Source organism: Lynx canadensis, chromosome E1 (assembly GCF_007474595.2).
Source record: "Lynx canadensis isolate LIC74 chromosome E1, mLynCan4.pri.v2, whole genome shotgun sequence".
NCBI lineage: Eukaryota > Metazoa > Chordata > Mammalia > Carnivora > Felidae > Lynx > Lynx canadensis.
The window spans coordinates 12,152,440-12,166,510 of NC_044316.2; the positions used below are offsets into that span (position 1 = coordinate 12,152,440).

The 14,071-nt window shown below is 41.5% G+C and overlaps 1 protein-coding gene across 1 annotated transcript in view; it reads left to right on the forward strand.

Moving 5' to 3' along the window:
• The first annotated feature begins 4,050 nt into the window (after window positions 1-4,050).
• DHRS7B (dehydrogenase/reductase 7B) overlaps window positions 4,051-14,071 on the forward strand; it is a 61,982-nt gene continuing 51,961 nt past the window's right edge. Inside the window, exon 1 of the mRNA XM_030296427.2 lies at window positions 4,051-4,139. Coding sequence (XP_030152287.1) covers window positions 4,120-4,139 — 20 coding nt within the window. The 5' untranslated portion in view covers window positions 4,051-4,119. The remainder of the gene's footprint in view (window positions 4,140-14,071) is intronic.

Sequence of the window (14,071 nt, forward strand, 5' to 3'; positions counted from 1 at the left end):
GATTATGATGTAGAATTCTTCTTACATATTGCTGAATTGCTAGTGTTTTGCTGAGAAGTGTTTCCTCTATATTTATGAGGGATGCTGGTCTATAGGTTTCTTTTTTTTTTTTCTGTTTTTTTTTTTTTTTCTCTTTTGGTACTGTTTCTGTCTGGTTTTGGTATCAGGTTAATACAGACTGACTTCACAGAATGAGTTAGGAAGTGTTCCCTCCTCCTCTATTCTCTGGAAGAGATTTGTAGACTGGTATTACTTCTTTAGATGGTTGGTATAGGGGCGCCTGGGTGGCTCAGTTGGTTAAGCGTCCGACTTCAGCTCAGGTCACGATTTCATGGTCCGTGAGTTCGAGCCCCGCGTCGGGCTCTGTGCTGATGGCTCAGAGCCTGGAGCCTGCTTCCGATTCTGTGTCTCCCTCTCTCTCTGCCCCTCCCCTGTTCATGCTCTGTCTCTCTCTGTCTCAAAAATAAATAAAAACATTAAAAAAAATTAAAAAAATAAAAATTAAAAAAAATAAATGGTTGGTATAGCTCTCCAATTAAACTATCAGGGCCTGGACATTTCATCTTTGACAGGCTTTTAATTATTTCTTTAATAGTTAACAGGCTATTCAATGTTTCTATTTCATATTGGGTGAGTTATGGTAGTTTGTACTTTTCAAGAAATTGGTCCATTTCATCTAAGTTGTCAAATCTATATGTATAAGTTGCTTTACTACTCCCTTATTATCCTTCTGATGTCTGTGGGTCTGTAGTGATACCTGCTTCATTACTGATATTAGTAATTTGTGTCTTCCCTCCTTTTTCTCAGTCTTGCTAGAAGTTTATCAATTTTATTTATCTTTTGAAAGAACTAGCTTTTTGTTTCATTAATTTTCTCGTTTTAAAATTTCATCGATTCCGGGGCGCCTGGGTGGCTCAGTCGGTTAAGCGTCCGACTTTGGCTCAGGTCATGAACTCGCAGTTTGTGAGTTCGAGCCCCGCATCAGGCTCTGTGCTGACACAGATTCGGATTCTGTGTCTCCCTCTCTCTCTCTGCCCCTCCCCTGCTCATGCTCTGTCTCTCAAAAATAAATAAGTGTTAAAAAAATTAAAAATAAAATAAAATAAAATAAAATAAAATAAAATAAAATAAAATAAATTTCATTGATTCCCGGAGCACCAGGGTGACTCAGTCAGTTAAGCATCTGATTCTTGTTCTCAGCTCAGGTCATGATCTTACAGTTGTGAGACTGAGCCCTGCATCGGTCTCCACACTGAGCATGGATCCTGCTTGGGATTCTCTCTCCCTCTCCCTCTGCCCCTCCCCTGCTCACACTTTCCCTCTCTCTCAAAATAAGTAAATAAGCATGGTTTAAAAATAAAATGAAATATTATTGGTTTCTGCTATCTTTGTTATTTTCTTCTGCTTGCTTTGGGGTTATTTTGCTCTTTTTTTTTTTCTAATTTATTTTTAGCTTGTTTGCTCTGACACTGTTCCCTTTTCTAATGTAAGCACAGTGTTATCCCTCTCAGCACCACCTTGGCTGTGTCCCACAGGTTTTCATATATTGTATTCTCATTTTCGGTCATTTCAATTTATTTATTTTTTTACTCTATATAATTTCAATTCTTTTAAATTTGTTGAGGTGTTGTTTTTTTTTTTTTATGGCCCAGAATACAGTCTATCTTGGCCTATGTTCTGTGAATGCTTAAAAAGAATGTGTTTTCTGTTGTTATGGGGCGATGTTCTACACATGTTGATTAAATTCTGTTGGTTGATGGAATTGTGGAGCTCTTTCATGACATGTGGCATGGGAGTTGGCCTTGTTGAGGCCACTTGCTGAGCAGTGGTACTGGTCCTGACTCTTCATCTAGTTCCCTCTAAGACCAGCCCAGAAAGGAAGGAGGGGGTACCTCCTCACCATCAAGAGGGGGTGGAAGTTCAGGTTCCCCACATGGAACCGTAACACCACATTGGGTGAGAGCCTTCTGCTCAATGGAAATGGAAGTCCAGCTGTCCACTTGGCCTTCTCTGACATCATATCAGCAGAGGGAGGAAAGCGGTAGTGCTGTCCCTTTATTGCTTACCTCGAGAAGAAGCCTAAGCTTTCCACTTAAGTTTTTTCTGGCAGGAGTGGGTGTGAGGCTAAAGTATTTTTCAGAGGTTTTGGCTGGAGTAGAGCCATTGTTGAAATTTTCTGTCTTCCAAAGCTGCCCCTTTCCTGGTATTTCTAGTTAGAGAGAGCAGCGGTCTTTCCTTGGGGGCTTTGTCTTTGCACGTGGGCATTTCTAGGTTGCCTGCCCCTCTGGTACCAGTCTGGGGTAATGAGGCAAAACCAAAAACAAACCCCAGAGACTCACCACCATGTTGTTCCTCAGGTCCCAAGGTCCCTAGCCAGTCTGCCTTTTCTCCACTTTTCAGACACTGTTTATGCTTTTTAAATATATATTGTCCAGCGTTTTTAGTGGTTCTTATCAAGAGGAATAGTGTGTCTATTCTGTCTTCCTAGAAAGTCCCTGTCCCATTTTCATTGAAAGCCATGGTGTTGTGCTAGCCTGGGGTCTATTTGTATAACATCCTGGCTGGGAAGTTAGAGTTCTCCACTTGCATTTGACAGAAGATCCAACTCAAATTGGCTATAAAAACATTGGAATTTATCTTCTTGCTTCCAGAATGACTCCAAGCAGGACTGAAGTGTATGAAGGGATGGATGATAGCTTGGAAAATTAACCCTAGAAAACTGGCTCAGTCTTGCAGTAAGGACTCAGGATCATATTGGGTTTATTACTGGGACATTTGCACTTTCTGAACTAGCAAGTAGGAGTCTAGAGTTTCCAGAACAGTGGGCAGGGGACAGACGGGTCTACAAATTCCTGTGAAAATATCTAAGGAAAGCATATTATACATATTATTTGAAAAGATTAGCTAACATTTAGTTGAAAATATAATTTCCTGTTTCTAGATTGCCTGAGTACTTGTGAGGCTCTCCATGAAATTATTAGTTGATGAAAATGAATGAAAGCAATGTACAGAGCAGTATCTACAGCATGCTGTTTGTACAAGGGACAGTGGGGAGAATGCTGAATGTATATGTAATTGCTTGATTATGCATAAGAGAGCTATGGAAAGACAAACACATCTCGTGGCATTGTTACCTAGTGGGAAGAGAGCTGGGTACCTGGAGAACAGGAAGGGAGACTTCTCAACTAATACACTGTTGCCATCTCTTGAGTTTTGAGCTATGAGAATTCTCAGCTTCTCTCTCAACATCCTCTTTTCCACAGTTCCACTTCAAACAAATTCAGATCTTTTAAAAAATCTACTTGCAAGAATTACTTATATCTTGTGAATAAAAATCATTTTCAGATATATGTATTGCAAATATCTTCTCCACTCTATTGCTTGCACTGTACTCGCTCTTGTCTTAAATTTCCATGTCTTAAATTTAAGGACGCCAGCTTATCAGCCTTTCCCTTTCGGGTTGGTACTTTTCTGTGTCCTGCTAAAAAGGATCTCCCCGTCCCACGGTCACAATATCACGCTGTTGTTTTCCAGAGTTGTACCTTTCACAGTTAGGTGCAGTCTTGAATTATTTTTTTGGTCCGAGGTAGAGGTCAAGGCTCATTACCCGCCCCCCACTCCCCTGCTGTCATTCAAATGATCTAGCACTATTTACCTAAAGTAACTTTCCTATTGCATTACGGTGGCTCCTTTGTGGGGGAAAAAAACGCGACTACAAATCTGTGGGTTTGTTTCTAGCCTCTCCTTTTCCAGTGATCTCTTCATTTATCTTTGCTGTTTTAGTTATGTCTTTATAGTTTATAATAAGTCTTGATAACTGTAGCAGATATTCTCCACTGTCCCGACCACGCCCTCCACCCCCGACCCCAACACGCTAACCGAAAGAGCGCTCGAAACACAAACCACGACCTTCCGAATTTCCCTCCAGAAGATGGAAGGAAGGCAATTACGTACGCTTCGCCTCTCTGACCTCAGAGTCGGGCGGATCCCGCCTGCACCTTGAGGGAGGCAGCCCGGCACGCATGCGCAGCCTGAAGGCCGGGATTGGACAGAGCCGCATGGGCAGGGCGAGGGAGGTCTCGCGTCGCTTCCGAGGCGGGAGGATGAACTTGATTGACCATGGTCACTGAGGCGACCAGGTAGGGGCTAGGGAGGAAGCGACCCTGGTGGCGAGGGGCGGAGGGGCGCGCCCGGAGCTGAGGCGCGCGGGCCTATCCTGAGTCGAGTGCTCTCTGGGCCCCGGGCGAGGGGGAGGGAAGCGGGCGTGGAGGCCGCGGACCCCGAGGGGCCTCTGGCTGCCCGCCGCCCCTCATTCTGAAGGAAGGCTCAGCTTATACTGGCACTTATACTGGAGTTCCGCCTCTGGCAATTTCTCTCTGGGCCGCCGGCGCCTTCGCGGAGGTCCCAGCGGCGGTGTGTGCGGCCGGAAAGGGCTGTAGTGAGGCCGCGGACCCGCCCGGGCTTCGCCGAGCGCTAGGTGTGCGCCCCCGGCTCGGGCCTGTCCCTTTCCCGGATTCCGCACCCACGGACGTGGCGCCGCGCGGCAGGGCTCAAGCCCTGGAGGCTGGTGGCGCTGGAGCCTGGTGTTAGAGACCTAGGGTTAGCCGGGGAGATCCCGTTTTTCGCACGGCAGGGGAGAGTATCGCAGCAGGGGACTCTTACTTCTCTTACTCGTCCAATCCTTGTCGTGACGCATCCTGACTGTGCACCTTAGGGCAGATGTCTTAAACTCTTGGCGCCTGTGTACTCAGCTGTAATTTTGGGAATAATACGCCCATATTCGTGAGGTTGTTGTGAAATGTAAATGAGATTGCCTGTAGAATGCCCCCCCCCCCCGCCAGTGTCTGGCACATAGTAGTTACCCAATAAATGGTACCTGTGGAATTCTCTTTTAAGTTCCCTTTGGTATAGTGATTTGAGAGTTGAGAAGTTACTTTTGGTGTAACTTCTGAGCTTCATATATACCTGTGTTTAGTGAGCTAATAATTGATTCTTGCAGTGGAATTACCGGGAAGTGCTTTTCACGTCCTCCGACCGGTATGGAGGTGGGGGTGGGGGCAGGGTTGGTGGTGAGGAGAACCAAGAGGAAGTCAGTTTCTAAAGAAGTGGCAGGTGGAAAAAGGGATCCTTAGCTTGGCGATCCAGAGATAAAATTAGTAAAATCATCGGATTCTTCAGCAGGATAGGGAGGGGAACTAGCTTTTTGAACACCCACGTAAATGTTTTCTGTTGTAGATATCTCTCTTACTCCTCACCGCAAAAGAGTAAAGTGGGTGGTCTCTTCATATGCTTTCAGTGAAGTTATGCAACAAATAAGTGGAGGAGGCAGGGTTTTACAACTAGGCCTCTGTGTTAAATCTAGTCATTCTGGTCCGGGGGTTGCCTTTGAAGAGGTCCTTGTTAAAGAAGTTATATTCAAAAGGTAATCTGGAGCCTTGTCATAATATAGTTTTATGAACATACAGAGGTCCCCCAACTTTTTCCCAGGGTAGCTTTTTATTTCTCCTGAGGCTTATGATGGGAAGGAGTGGAGGTGGGAGGAAGAAGCAGGGTCATGACTGGGCCTTGGTCGGGGGTGATCAGTAAGACTGAGTGCTCCTTCTTGCGGGGATTTTTCTGGGATGGCATTCTGCCGTCCCCCAAAACGATATGGTGAGGCTTCCAGATTAACAGTTGATGAGAGTTTATGTAGTCCCAATAGGGGTTCCTTTAAAAGGAGGCATTATAAAAATGGATATGCATAAATTACATTTTGCTGAATTAATCTTTTTCAGTAGACAGAATTTGTTCCACCTGATTTGTTCCATTGTTTTCCTTTGCAACATTTGAAGCTTCATTAGAATCATTCCTTTTATTCCTGGGTGGGGGGTTTCTTTTATTGTAGCAAACGCAGGACTTTGGAAAAAAACCACATTTATAGCATTGAAAAGGATCTTTGTTGTGATTTTTTTTTCTGGATTGTAGATTGATTAGGAACCTGGTAGAAACACTGAAACAGTAGTTACCATATGTTTATTTTATGGCACATACCGAGCCATTTACCTAAGAGGGAAGTACTATTTTAGCTCCATTTTTACAGATGAAGAAATTGAGGCTCAGAGAAGTCAAGTGATGTGTTTAAATTTGGAGACTCTAAGAGAGAACAGAAATAATGTTTAAGGGGGGGTCTTTTAGGGTTACTCGGATGCCAGACAATATAAGAATGAAGGGACATTTTCTCATGAAGGCATGGAGTTTCCTACTGGGAGAGAAGGGCACTTATCTCAAAGGCAAAAGCCTGGTGTTTTATCTGCATGTTCTGGGCCAACGTCAGCACAGCTGGACTGTGGTTCTTTAGACTTTGAAGCCCAGGTCTGGAACCTACTGCCTTGCAGTAATGGGTTGCTGATGTGCTTTGCTTTGAAAGAGGCCGACACTGTACACAGGAGTGTGCAAGGCATATAGATGCGTGATCACTTCACATCCAAAAAGATTCCTGGCTTTATAAACAGATCTATTTACGCTTTTCTTTTTTTTTCTTTTTTAAATATTTTTAAATTTACATCCAAGTTAGTTAGCATATAGTGCAATAATGATTTCAGGAGCAGATTCTTTAATGCCCCTTACCCATTTAGCCCATCCCCCTTTCTTTTCTTTTTTATTTAAAATTGTTTTCTAGATTTTTGAAAGTCTTAATTCCAGTATAGTTAACATACAGTGTTATATTGACTTCAGGTGTATGATACAGTGATCCAACAATTCTATATATTACTCGGGGCTCATAAGGTAAATGTACTCTTAGTTCCCTTCACCTATTTCACACCTCTCCCGCATACACCTCCCCTCTGGTAACCATCTGTTTGTTCTCTATAGAGTCTGTTTTTTGTTCTCTCTCTCTCTCTCTCTCTCTCTCTCTCTCTCTCTCTCAGTTTGTTTATTTATTTTGAGAGAAGGAGAGAGCAACCATGATTGGGGAGTGGCAGAGAGGGAGAATCCCAAGCAGGCTTTGCACTGTCCACACAGAGCTGGACTTTGGGCTTGAACTCACAAACTGTGAAACCGTGACCTGAGCTAAAACCAAGAGTCAGACGCTTAACTGACTGAGCCACCCAGGCACTGCATTCGTTTGTTTCTCTTTTTCTCCTTTGTATGTTTGTTTTGTTTGAAACAAACAAAAACATGGTGTCTTTTTCTGACTTATTTTGTTTAGCATTATACTCTCTAGCTCCATCCGTGTTGTTGCAAATGGCACGACTCCATTCTTTTTTATGGCTGGATAACACCCCATTGTATATATATCCCACATCTTTATCCATTCATCTCTTGATGGACACTTGGGCTCCTTCCATAATTTGGCTATTGTAAATAATGTTGCAATAAACATAGGGGTGCATATATCCTTTTGAATTCGTGTTTTCATAGTCTTTGAGTAAATAGCCAGTAATGTGATTACTGGATCATAGGGTAGTTCTGTTTTTAATTTTTTGAGGAACCTCCATGCTGTTTTCCACAGTGGCTGCACCAGTTTGCATTCCCACCAACAGTGCAAGAGGGTTTTCTTTTTCTTCATATCCTCACCAACACTTGTTGTTTCTTGTGTTTTGATCTTAGCCATTCTGACAGGTGTGAGGTAACATCTCATTGTAGTTTTGATTTGCATTTCCCTGATGATGAGTGATGTTGAATATCTTTTCATGACTCTGTTGGCCTTCTGGATGTCTTCGGAGAAATGTTTGCTCATGTCTTCTGCCCATTCTTTAATTGGGCTATTGGTTTTTTGGGTGTTGTGTTTTATAAATTCTTTGTATATTTGGATACTGACCCTTTATCAGATATGTCACTTGCAAATATCTTCTCCCATTCAGTAGGTTGTCTTTTAGTTGTGTTGATTGTTTCCTTCACTGTGCAGAAGGTTTTTATTTTGATGTAGTTACAATAGTTGTTTTTGTTTCCTTTGCCTCAGAAGACATATCTTGAAGGAAGTTGCTGTGGCTGATGTCAAAGAAGTCACTGCCTGTGCTCTCTTCTTCAGAGTTGTTTTAGATAATACGTTCCTATAGTATACTTAAAATATTGTATTCAGACTTGCCACTGTATGTTTGTATAAAGCAGCCGTGTTTGTGTTTTAGTCAAGAGCATGGAATGAATGTACCTTCCCTAACATATGCATTCCTCTCTTTCTCCATGCTTTAAGAATAATAATAGTTAACATTCATTGAGTGTTATGTGCCAGAGTTTATGCTAAGCATTTTATTGAATTATTCAATTCTCACAATAATCCTATAAAGTAGGGACAGTTATTTTTATTTATAAAGGAAGAAATGGGCTCATAGATGGTAAGAAATTTATACAAAGGCACAGAGCTAGTAAGGGCAACTCAATGTACTCCAAAAACTAGTGCTTATCTATGTATTTCATTCATTCCTTCTTTGAGCAGATATTTATTGAATATAGCTACTCTCTACCAGCAGTGTACTAGGTGTTGGGGATATAGTTATGGTCAAAACAGACACAGTCCTTTGTTGGGTTGCTTATAAGTCTAACAGTGGAGACGGAAAGAGAATTACAAATTAAATATCAGTTGCAGTTGTAGTACGTGCTCTGGAGGACAGTAGAGGGTGCTAGGGGAATGTATAATGGGGCCATTTGGCAGTGGGAGGGAATGAGGAGAGACAGGGAAGGTTTTGCTGAGGAAATATTTAGCTGAGACCTTTAAGGACTGAGTTGGATTACATTGGGCAAAGAGAAGGGTGAAGAGCTACCAGGGAGAGGGAACCTGGATTGGGGAAGGACTGTGGCTCTTGGAGTCAGCAAAAAGGAAGGGCCTCACCATGATGGTGTGGCCCTCCACCCTGTGTTTCTTACAACTCCAAATCCAGCAGATCGCAATGCCTCGAGAATGGGAGCAGCTTGTGTCTTGTAGTTACTGAAAGACCTGTGTGGCCAAAGGGTGGAGGATGTTGCCCAAGTCAAACACACAAGGGAGGTAAGGGTCTTACCCTAAGAGCAGTATTGCTCCCCAGTCTTGGATTATTTATAGTCAGCTCCACAAACCATATCTACTTTCCAGTTCTGATTGGAGTCCACCCTCCTCCTTCAAACATGTGGTTAGACCTCTGGTTGCCTACAGGATGGATATTGGGGATGAGAGGAGGGATAAATACCTAAATATGAGATGTGATTGGCATCGGTAATTTGCCCTATAATGCTAAATAAAAACTGAGTGCCAATGTTTTGTTTCATCATATTGTCTCTGGTTTGCAAAATGATTTAACGAACATTTTATAGCCTCACTATGGTCCACACCCTGTGTTAGCCACCTATGGTACAAATATATAAGGACATTCTTTTCCTTCACCATGCATAATTTACTTAATGTTTATTTGCCTTCCATTTAGGATGCTACAGTTGTTTTATCAACATTATTTTTGGACATACATTTACTTTGCATTTATTATGTGCTGGACACTGTTCTATGGATATAGCATGAACAAATAGTCATAGTCTCAGTTGTCATGGAGTTTAAGCTCCCAGTCGGGGCTGGAGGGCAGAGAGAGAGGGAGTCAGGAAGATGAGGTTGAAGAGGTAGCAGGGGTCAGACCATGCAGGCCTCATAGGTCATACCAAGGATTTAGGCTTATCCTAAGAATGGTGGGAAGCCATTGAAAAATTTCAGTCATGAGAGTAGCATCAGTGGGTCTGTGTTATTAAAAGATCACTTTGGCTCCTCAGTGGAGGCAAAAGTTGATGGATTTGAGAACTATTTAAGAGGTAGGATCAATAGTGCTTGATAATATGTTCACTCTGGGGTGAGAAGGGAGAGGGAGGTGTCAGGGCTAATTCTTCATTTTCCGGCTTGTGCTTCCATGATAGGAAACTGTGAAGGAAGAACATGCGTTCAGTTTTGGAAAAGGTGTCTTTGAAATAATCCAAGTGGAGGTGTCACAGAGGCAATGATATAGGAGTATCTGGCACTCGGATGACATTAATGGGCTAAATCCCTAACAAACTCTTGTCAGGGAGGAATTTTTTTTTCTTGTATTGTGGTCATCAAGGTTGGGAAAGTGGCAGTAAGGTAGCCCAGTAGAGAGTAGAATTTCTACACGTTTATGTGGGGAAAATAAAATCTGCCTACCTAAGAAATGATCTTCACAAATATGTAATGAAAGAAACTAGTTTTATTACTGAATGAGCATTAACCCAGACTGGGATACATCACAAGTAGTGTGCTAATGAGATTACAAAAACAAAAAAGAAATTCTACCGTTTACAATCCATTACGTATAAAGTCTCAAGACGAATGGTAATCTTTAAGAAGACTTGACAGTGGCATTTGATGTACTTGCTTTCATAGTTCATCCTAAATTCAGCTGGTAATTGTGGTCATCTGTACTAATTAATTGCCTTTATCTGAAGGTAAAATAAAACATCTTTGATTTCTTTGTGCAGGTAATAGAGGTGTGTAGGCTAAACTCCTACCGTGATGGGGAGCTGAGGCACTGTCTTCCTAGATATTTACATTTATTTATTTAAAATATAATTTGTTGTCAAGTTAGCTAACATACAGTGTATATAGTGTGCTCTTGGTTTCAAGTGTAGATTCCCGTGATTCATCGCTTACATACAACACCCAGTGCTCATCCCAACATGTGCCCTACTCAGTGTCCATCACACATTTTCCCTTCTCCCCTGCTCCCACCATCAACCCTCAGTTTGTTCTCTGTGTTTAAGAGTCTCTGTTTGAAACTATTTTTTCCCCTTCTCTTCCCCATGATCTTCTGTTGAATTTCTCAAAATCCAGATATGAGCGAAAACATATATCTTTCTTGGACTTATTTCACTTAGCATAATATCCTCCAGTTCCATTCACGTTGTTGCAAATGACAAGATTTCATTCTTTCTCATTGCCACGTAGTACTCCATTGTGTATATAAACCACAATTTCTTTATCCATTCATCAGTTGATGGACATTTGGGCTCTTTCCATGATTTGGCTATTGTTGAAAGCGCTGCTATAAACATTGGGGTACAAGTGCCCCTGTGAATCAGCACTCCTGTATCCTTTGGATAAATTCCTAGTGGTGCTATTGCTGGGTCGTAGGGTAGTTCTATTTTTAATTTTTTGAGGAACCTTCACACTTTTCCAGAGCGGCTGCACCAGTTTGCATTCCCACCAACAGTGCAAAAGGGTTCCCATTTCTCCACATCCTTGGCAACATCTGTTGTTTCCTGAGTTGTTAATTTTAGCCACTCTGACCGGTGTGAGGTGGTATCTCAATGTGGTTTTGATTTGTATTTCCTTGATGATGAGTGACGTTGAGCATCTTTTCATGTGTCTGTTGGCCATCTGGATGTCTTCTTTGGAAAAGTGTCTATTCATGTCTTCTGCCCATTTCTTCATTGGATTATTTGTTTTTCAGGTGTTGAATTTGGTAAGTTCTTTAAGAGAGATGGCTTCGGGGCGCATGAGTGGCTCAGTCAGTTAGACATCTGATTCTTGATTTGGCTCAGGTCATGATCTTATGGTGAGATTGAGCCCCAAGTGAGCCCCACTCTGGGCTCTGTGCTAGTCTGTTTAGGGTGCTTCCCTCCTTCTCCCCTTCCTTGCTCACACTCTCTAAAATAGAATAGAATAGAATAGAATAGAATAAAATAAAAGGCTTCTAGGACTCTCAGGAAAATTTTTCCTGAGTTCTGCAGCTAGCTTATTTAGCCTTTAAAAAGATTTGCATACATATCAAAGGGACAGAAGAAAACTTTATAAATACTAGCTTTTAAAAAAAATGTTCTAAGAAAAAAGAGGGAGAAAAAAATGATCTCGTTCCCTTTTGGCAACAGGGAAAGGTCAGTTTCAAAAATTTACTTATACTTACAGTGTAGTAAAATGTTGGAGTGGAGCACACACAGAAGGGGGATTATTCTGAAGATGACTTTTAAGTGAGTTCCATGTAGTTGAGTATAGGTAGGATGCCCTCAAATGGCCAAATCTAGCCCACAATTTCTTATACATTGATTTAAAGAAAAATGTGGATCTGGATCCTGCTGGTAGTTTCCAGCCAAAACTATCATTTCTCAGTCCTACCCACTGTTAAAAAACAAAATTCAAGGTAAGTAAAATTTAAAGATCTTATTAGCTTGGGACGCCTGGATGGCTCAGTTGGTTGATCATCTGACTCTTGATTTCAGCTCAGGTCATGACCCCAGGGTTGTGGGATTGAGCCCTGCATCGGGCTCCACGCTGAGCATGGAACCTGCTTAAGATTCTCTCTCTCCCTCAGCTCCTCTGCCCCCTGCTTACTTGCGCGTGCTCTCTCTCTCTCTCAAAAAAAAAAAAAAAAAAAAAAAAAAGTAAAGGTCCTATTAGTTTTATTCAGTGACTCATGAATCAGGCAGCATTGCGTCTAGCAGACAGAGAGGAGCTCTGAAGAACTGTACAAAATGAAAAGACTTTTATAAGCAGAAGGGAGTGGGAACAAGGAAGTTATATTAGCAAAAAGTGGTTTGGTTTTGGCAAGGTTACTTTCCTTTAGGGGAGCTAGGGGTCTGTCAGACAAATTACGTCACTAATGTTCACCAGATGATTCCTGATTGGTTTAAGATTCCATTTCTGGCAGAGGCTGAGACTGTAATTAAGACTCGGTTTGGTGATGTGGGGCTTAGCTTACGTGACTCCATTTTGGGTCTGTTGTCTTATTTTTAACCCCAGTCATCCACATATGAGACCTTTCTTTTGTCGGTAATGTTATGATTTTAATGCAGAAATGAACTCTCCATTAATCTATTCTGGAAAACCATAAACATGAGGATGAAAATTGAGCCTGAATGGCATGTAAATTTAGCTTGGAAGCTTCTTGCCACCCACCAAGGTAGGAAATTGAATAAATGATTTTAGATTCTACTTGAGCTCTCCCTCTTATCTTAAGTTTGTGGTAACCTGAGACTTGTCTACTCATCTGCTTATGGAGGGAGAGGTCTGCTGATAGCAGCTGAATTAATGGAACATTGCTTACAGTAGTTTGAACTTATTGCTAAGGTCATGTTTGTACTAGGAACACAAAGTTTTGAAGGGAGAGGTAAGTTTTTCCAGGTTTATGTGAGTAGTACTTAGTTGTTCAACTGCAAGGTATATTAGGAAACCGCTGTTGCTTCACAATTCTCTGTGAGTATGGTATTATCGTCCAGATTGGCTTAAAACATTTGCTAAACTGAATCAAGGAAATTGTAATGAGTTCCTATTAGGCAATTAGCTTGTTTACATTCCATTCTTGCATAAAAGCTTTTGTATTTTGTTTGGGTGATTTCAGCTGAGTATAGGGATTTATTCATCTCCTAGACAGTGTTAAAATTTTTCCTGTTTTAGGCTCCAACCAAAGGATTATTAATATTATTATTATTATTTACACCTTATTTGATGTACTTAATAGTTAATGTGAACTTTAGAATCTGAATACCTGGTTCAAATCTCTATTCTGCCACTTGTTAGCAGTGTGATTTCAGGTGCTTTTCTCATTTAGCAAATGGAAATAGCTATTATACCTACCCCATAGGATTGCTACGAGGATGAAATGAGATCATGGGTATGGAGTATGTAACCCAGGACGTTGCAAACCTTAAAAAGTTAGTAATTGTTATTAATATTTTTCTTCATACAATAGCCAATTATGGTAGCAAGCTAAAAGTTACTTTTTTAAAGTATAATTTGGACACCTGTGTAATATTGTTTCACTCTATTAAAGTCGTGTGTTAGAAGGAATCACAGAATAGGTAAAAGATTAAGTTAGATATAGAAACGTACTTCTGGTTTGAGGAGTTGGGATACGTAGTAATTTGTACCACATTTTCAAGGGAATGAAAGATTGTGACATTAGATCGTATAGCATTCTATAACACATAAAAAGCATCTGAAAGCAGCACTGTTCCTCTTTTCCTATCCGTTTCCAGATCTTCACAAAGGGTGAGTGTTTTTCTCTCTTCTCAACCTGGAGATTTACAAATTGTGACAAAGAGTGGTTCTCACATACCTGCGCATGCACCTCCCAAGGGCCCAGTCTGGTAGGTTGCACCAAAGTGGTATCGTTTTTGCTCTCCACTG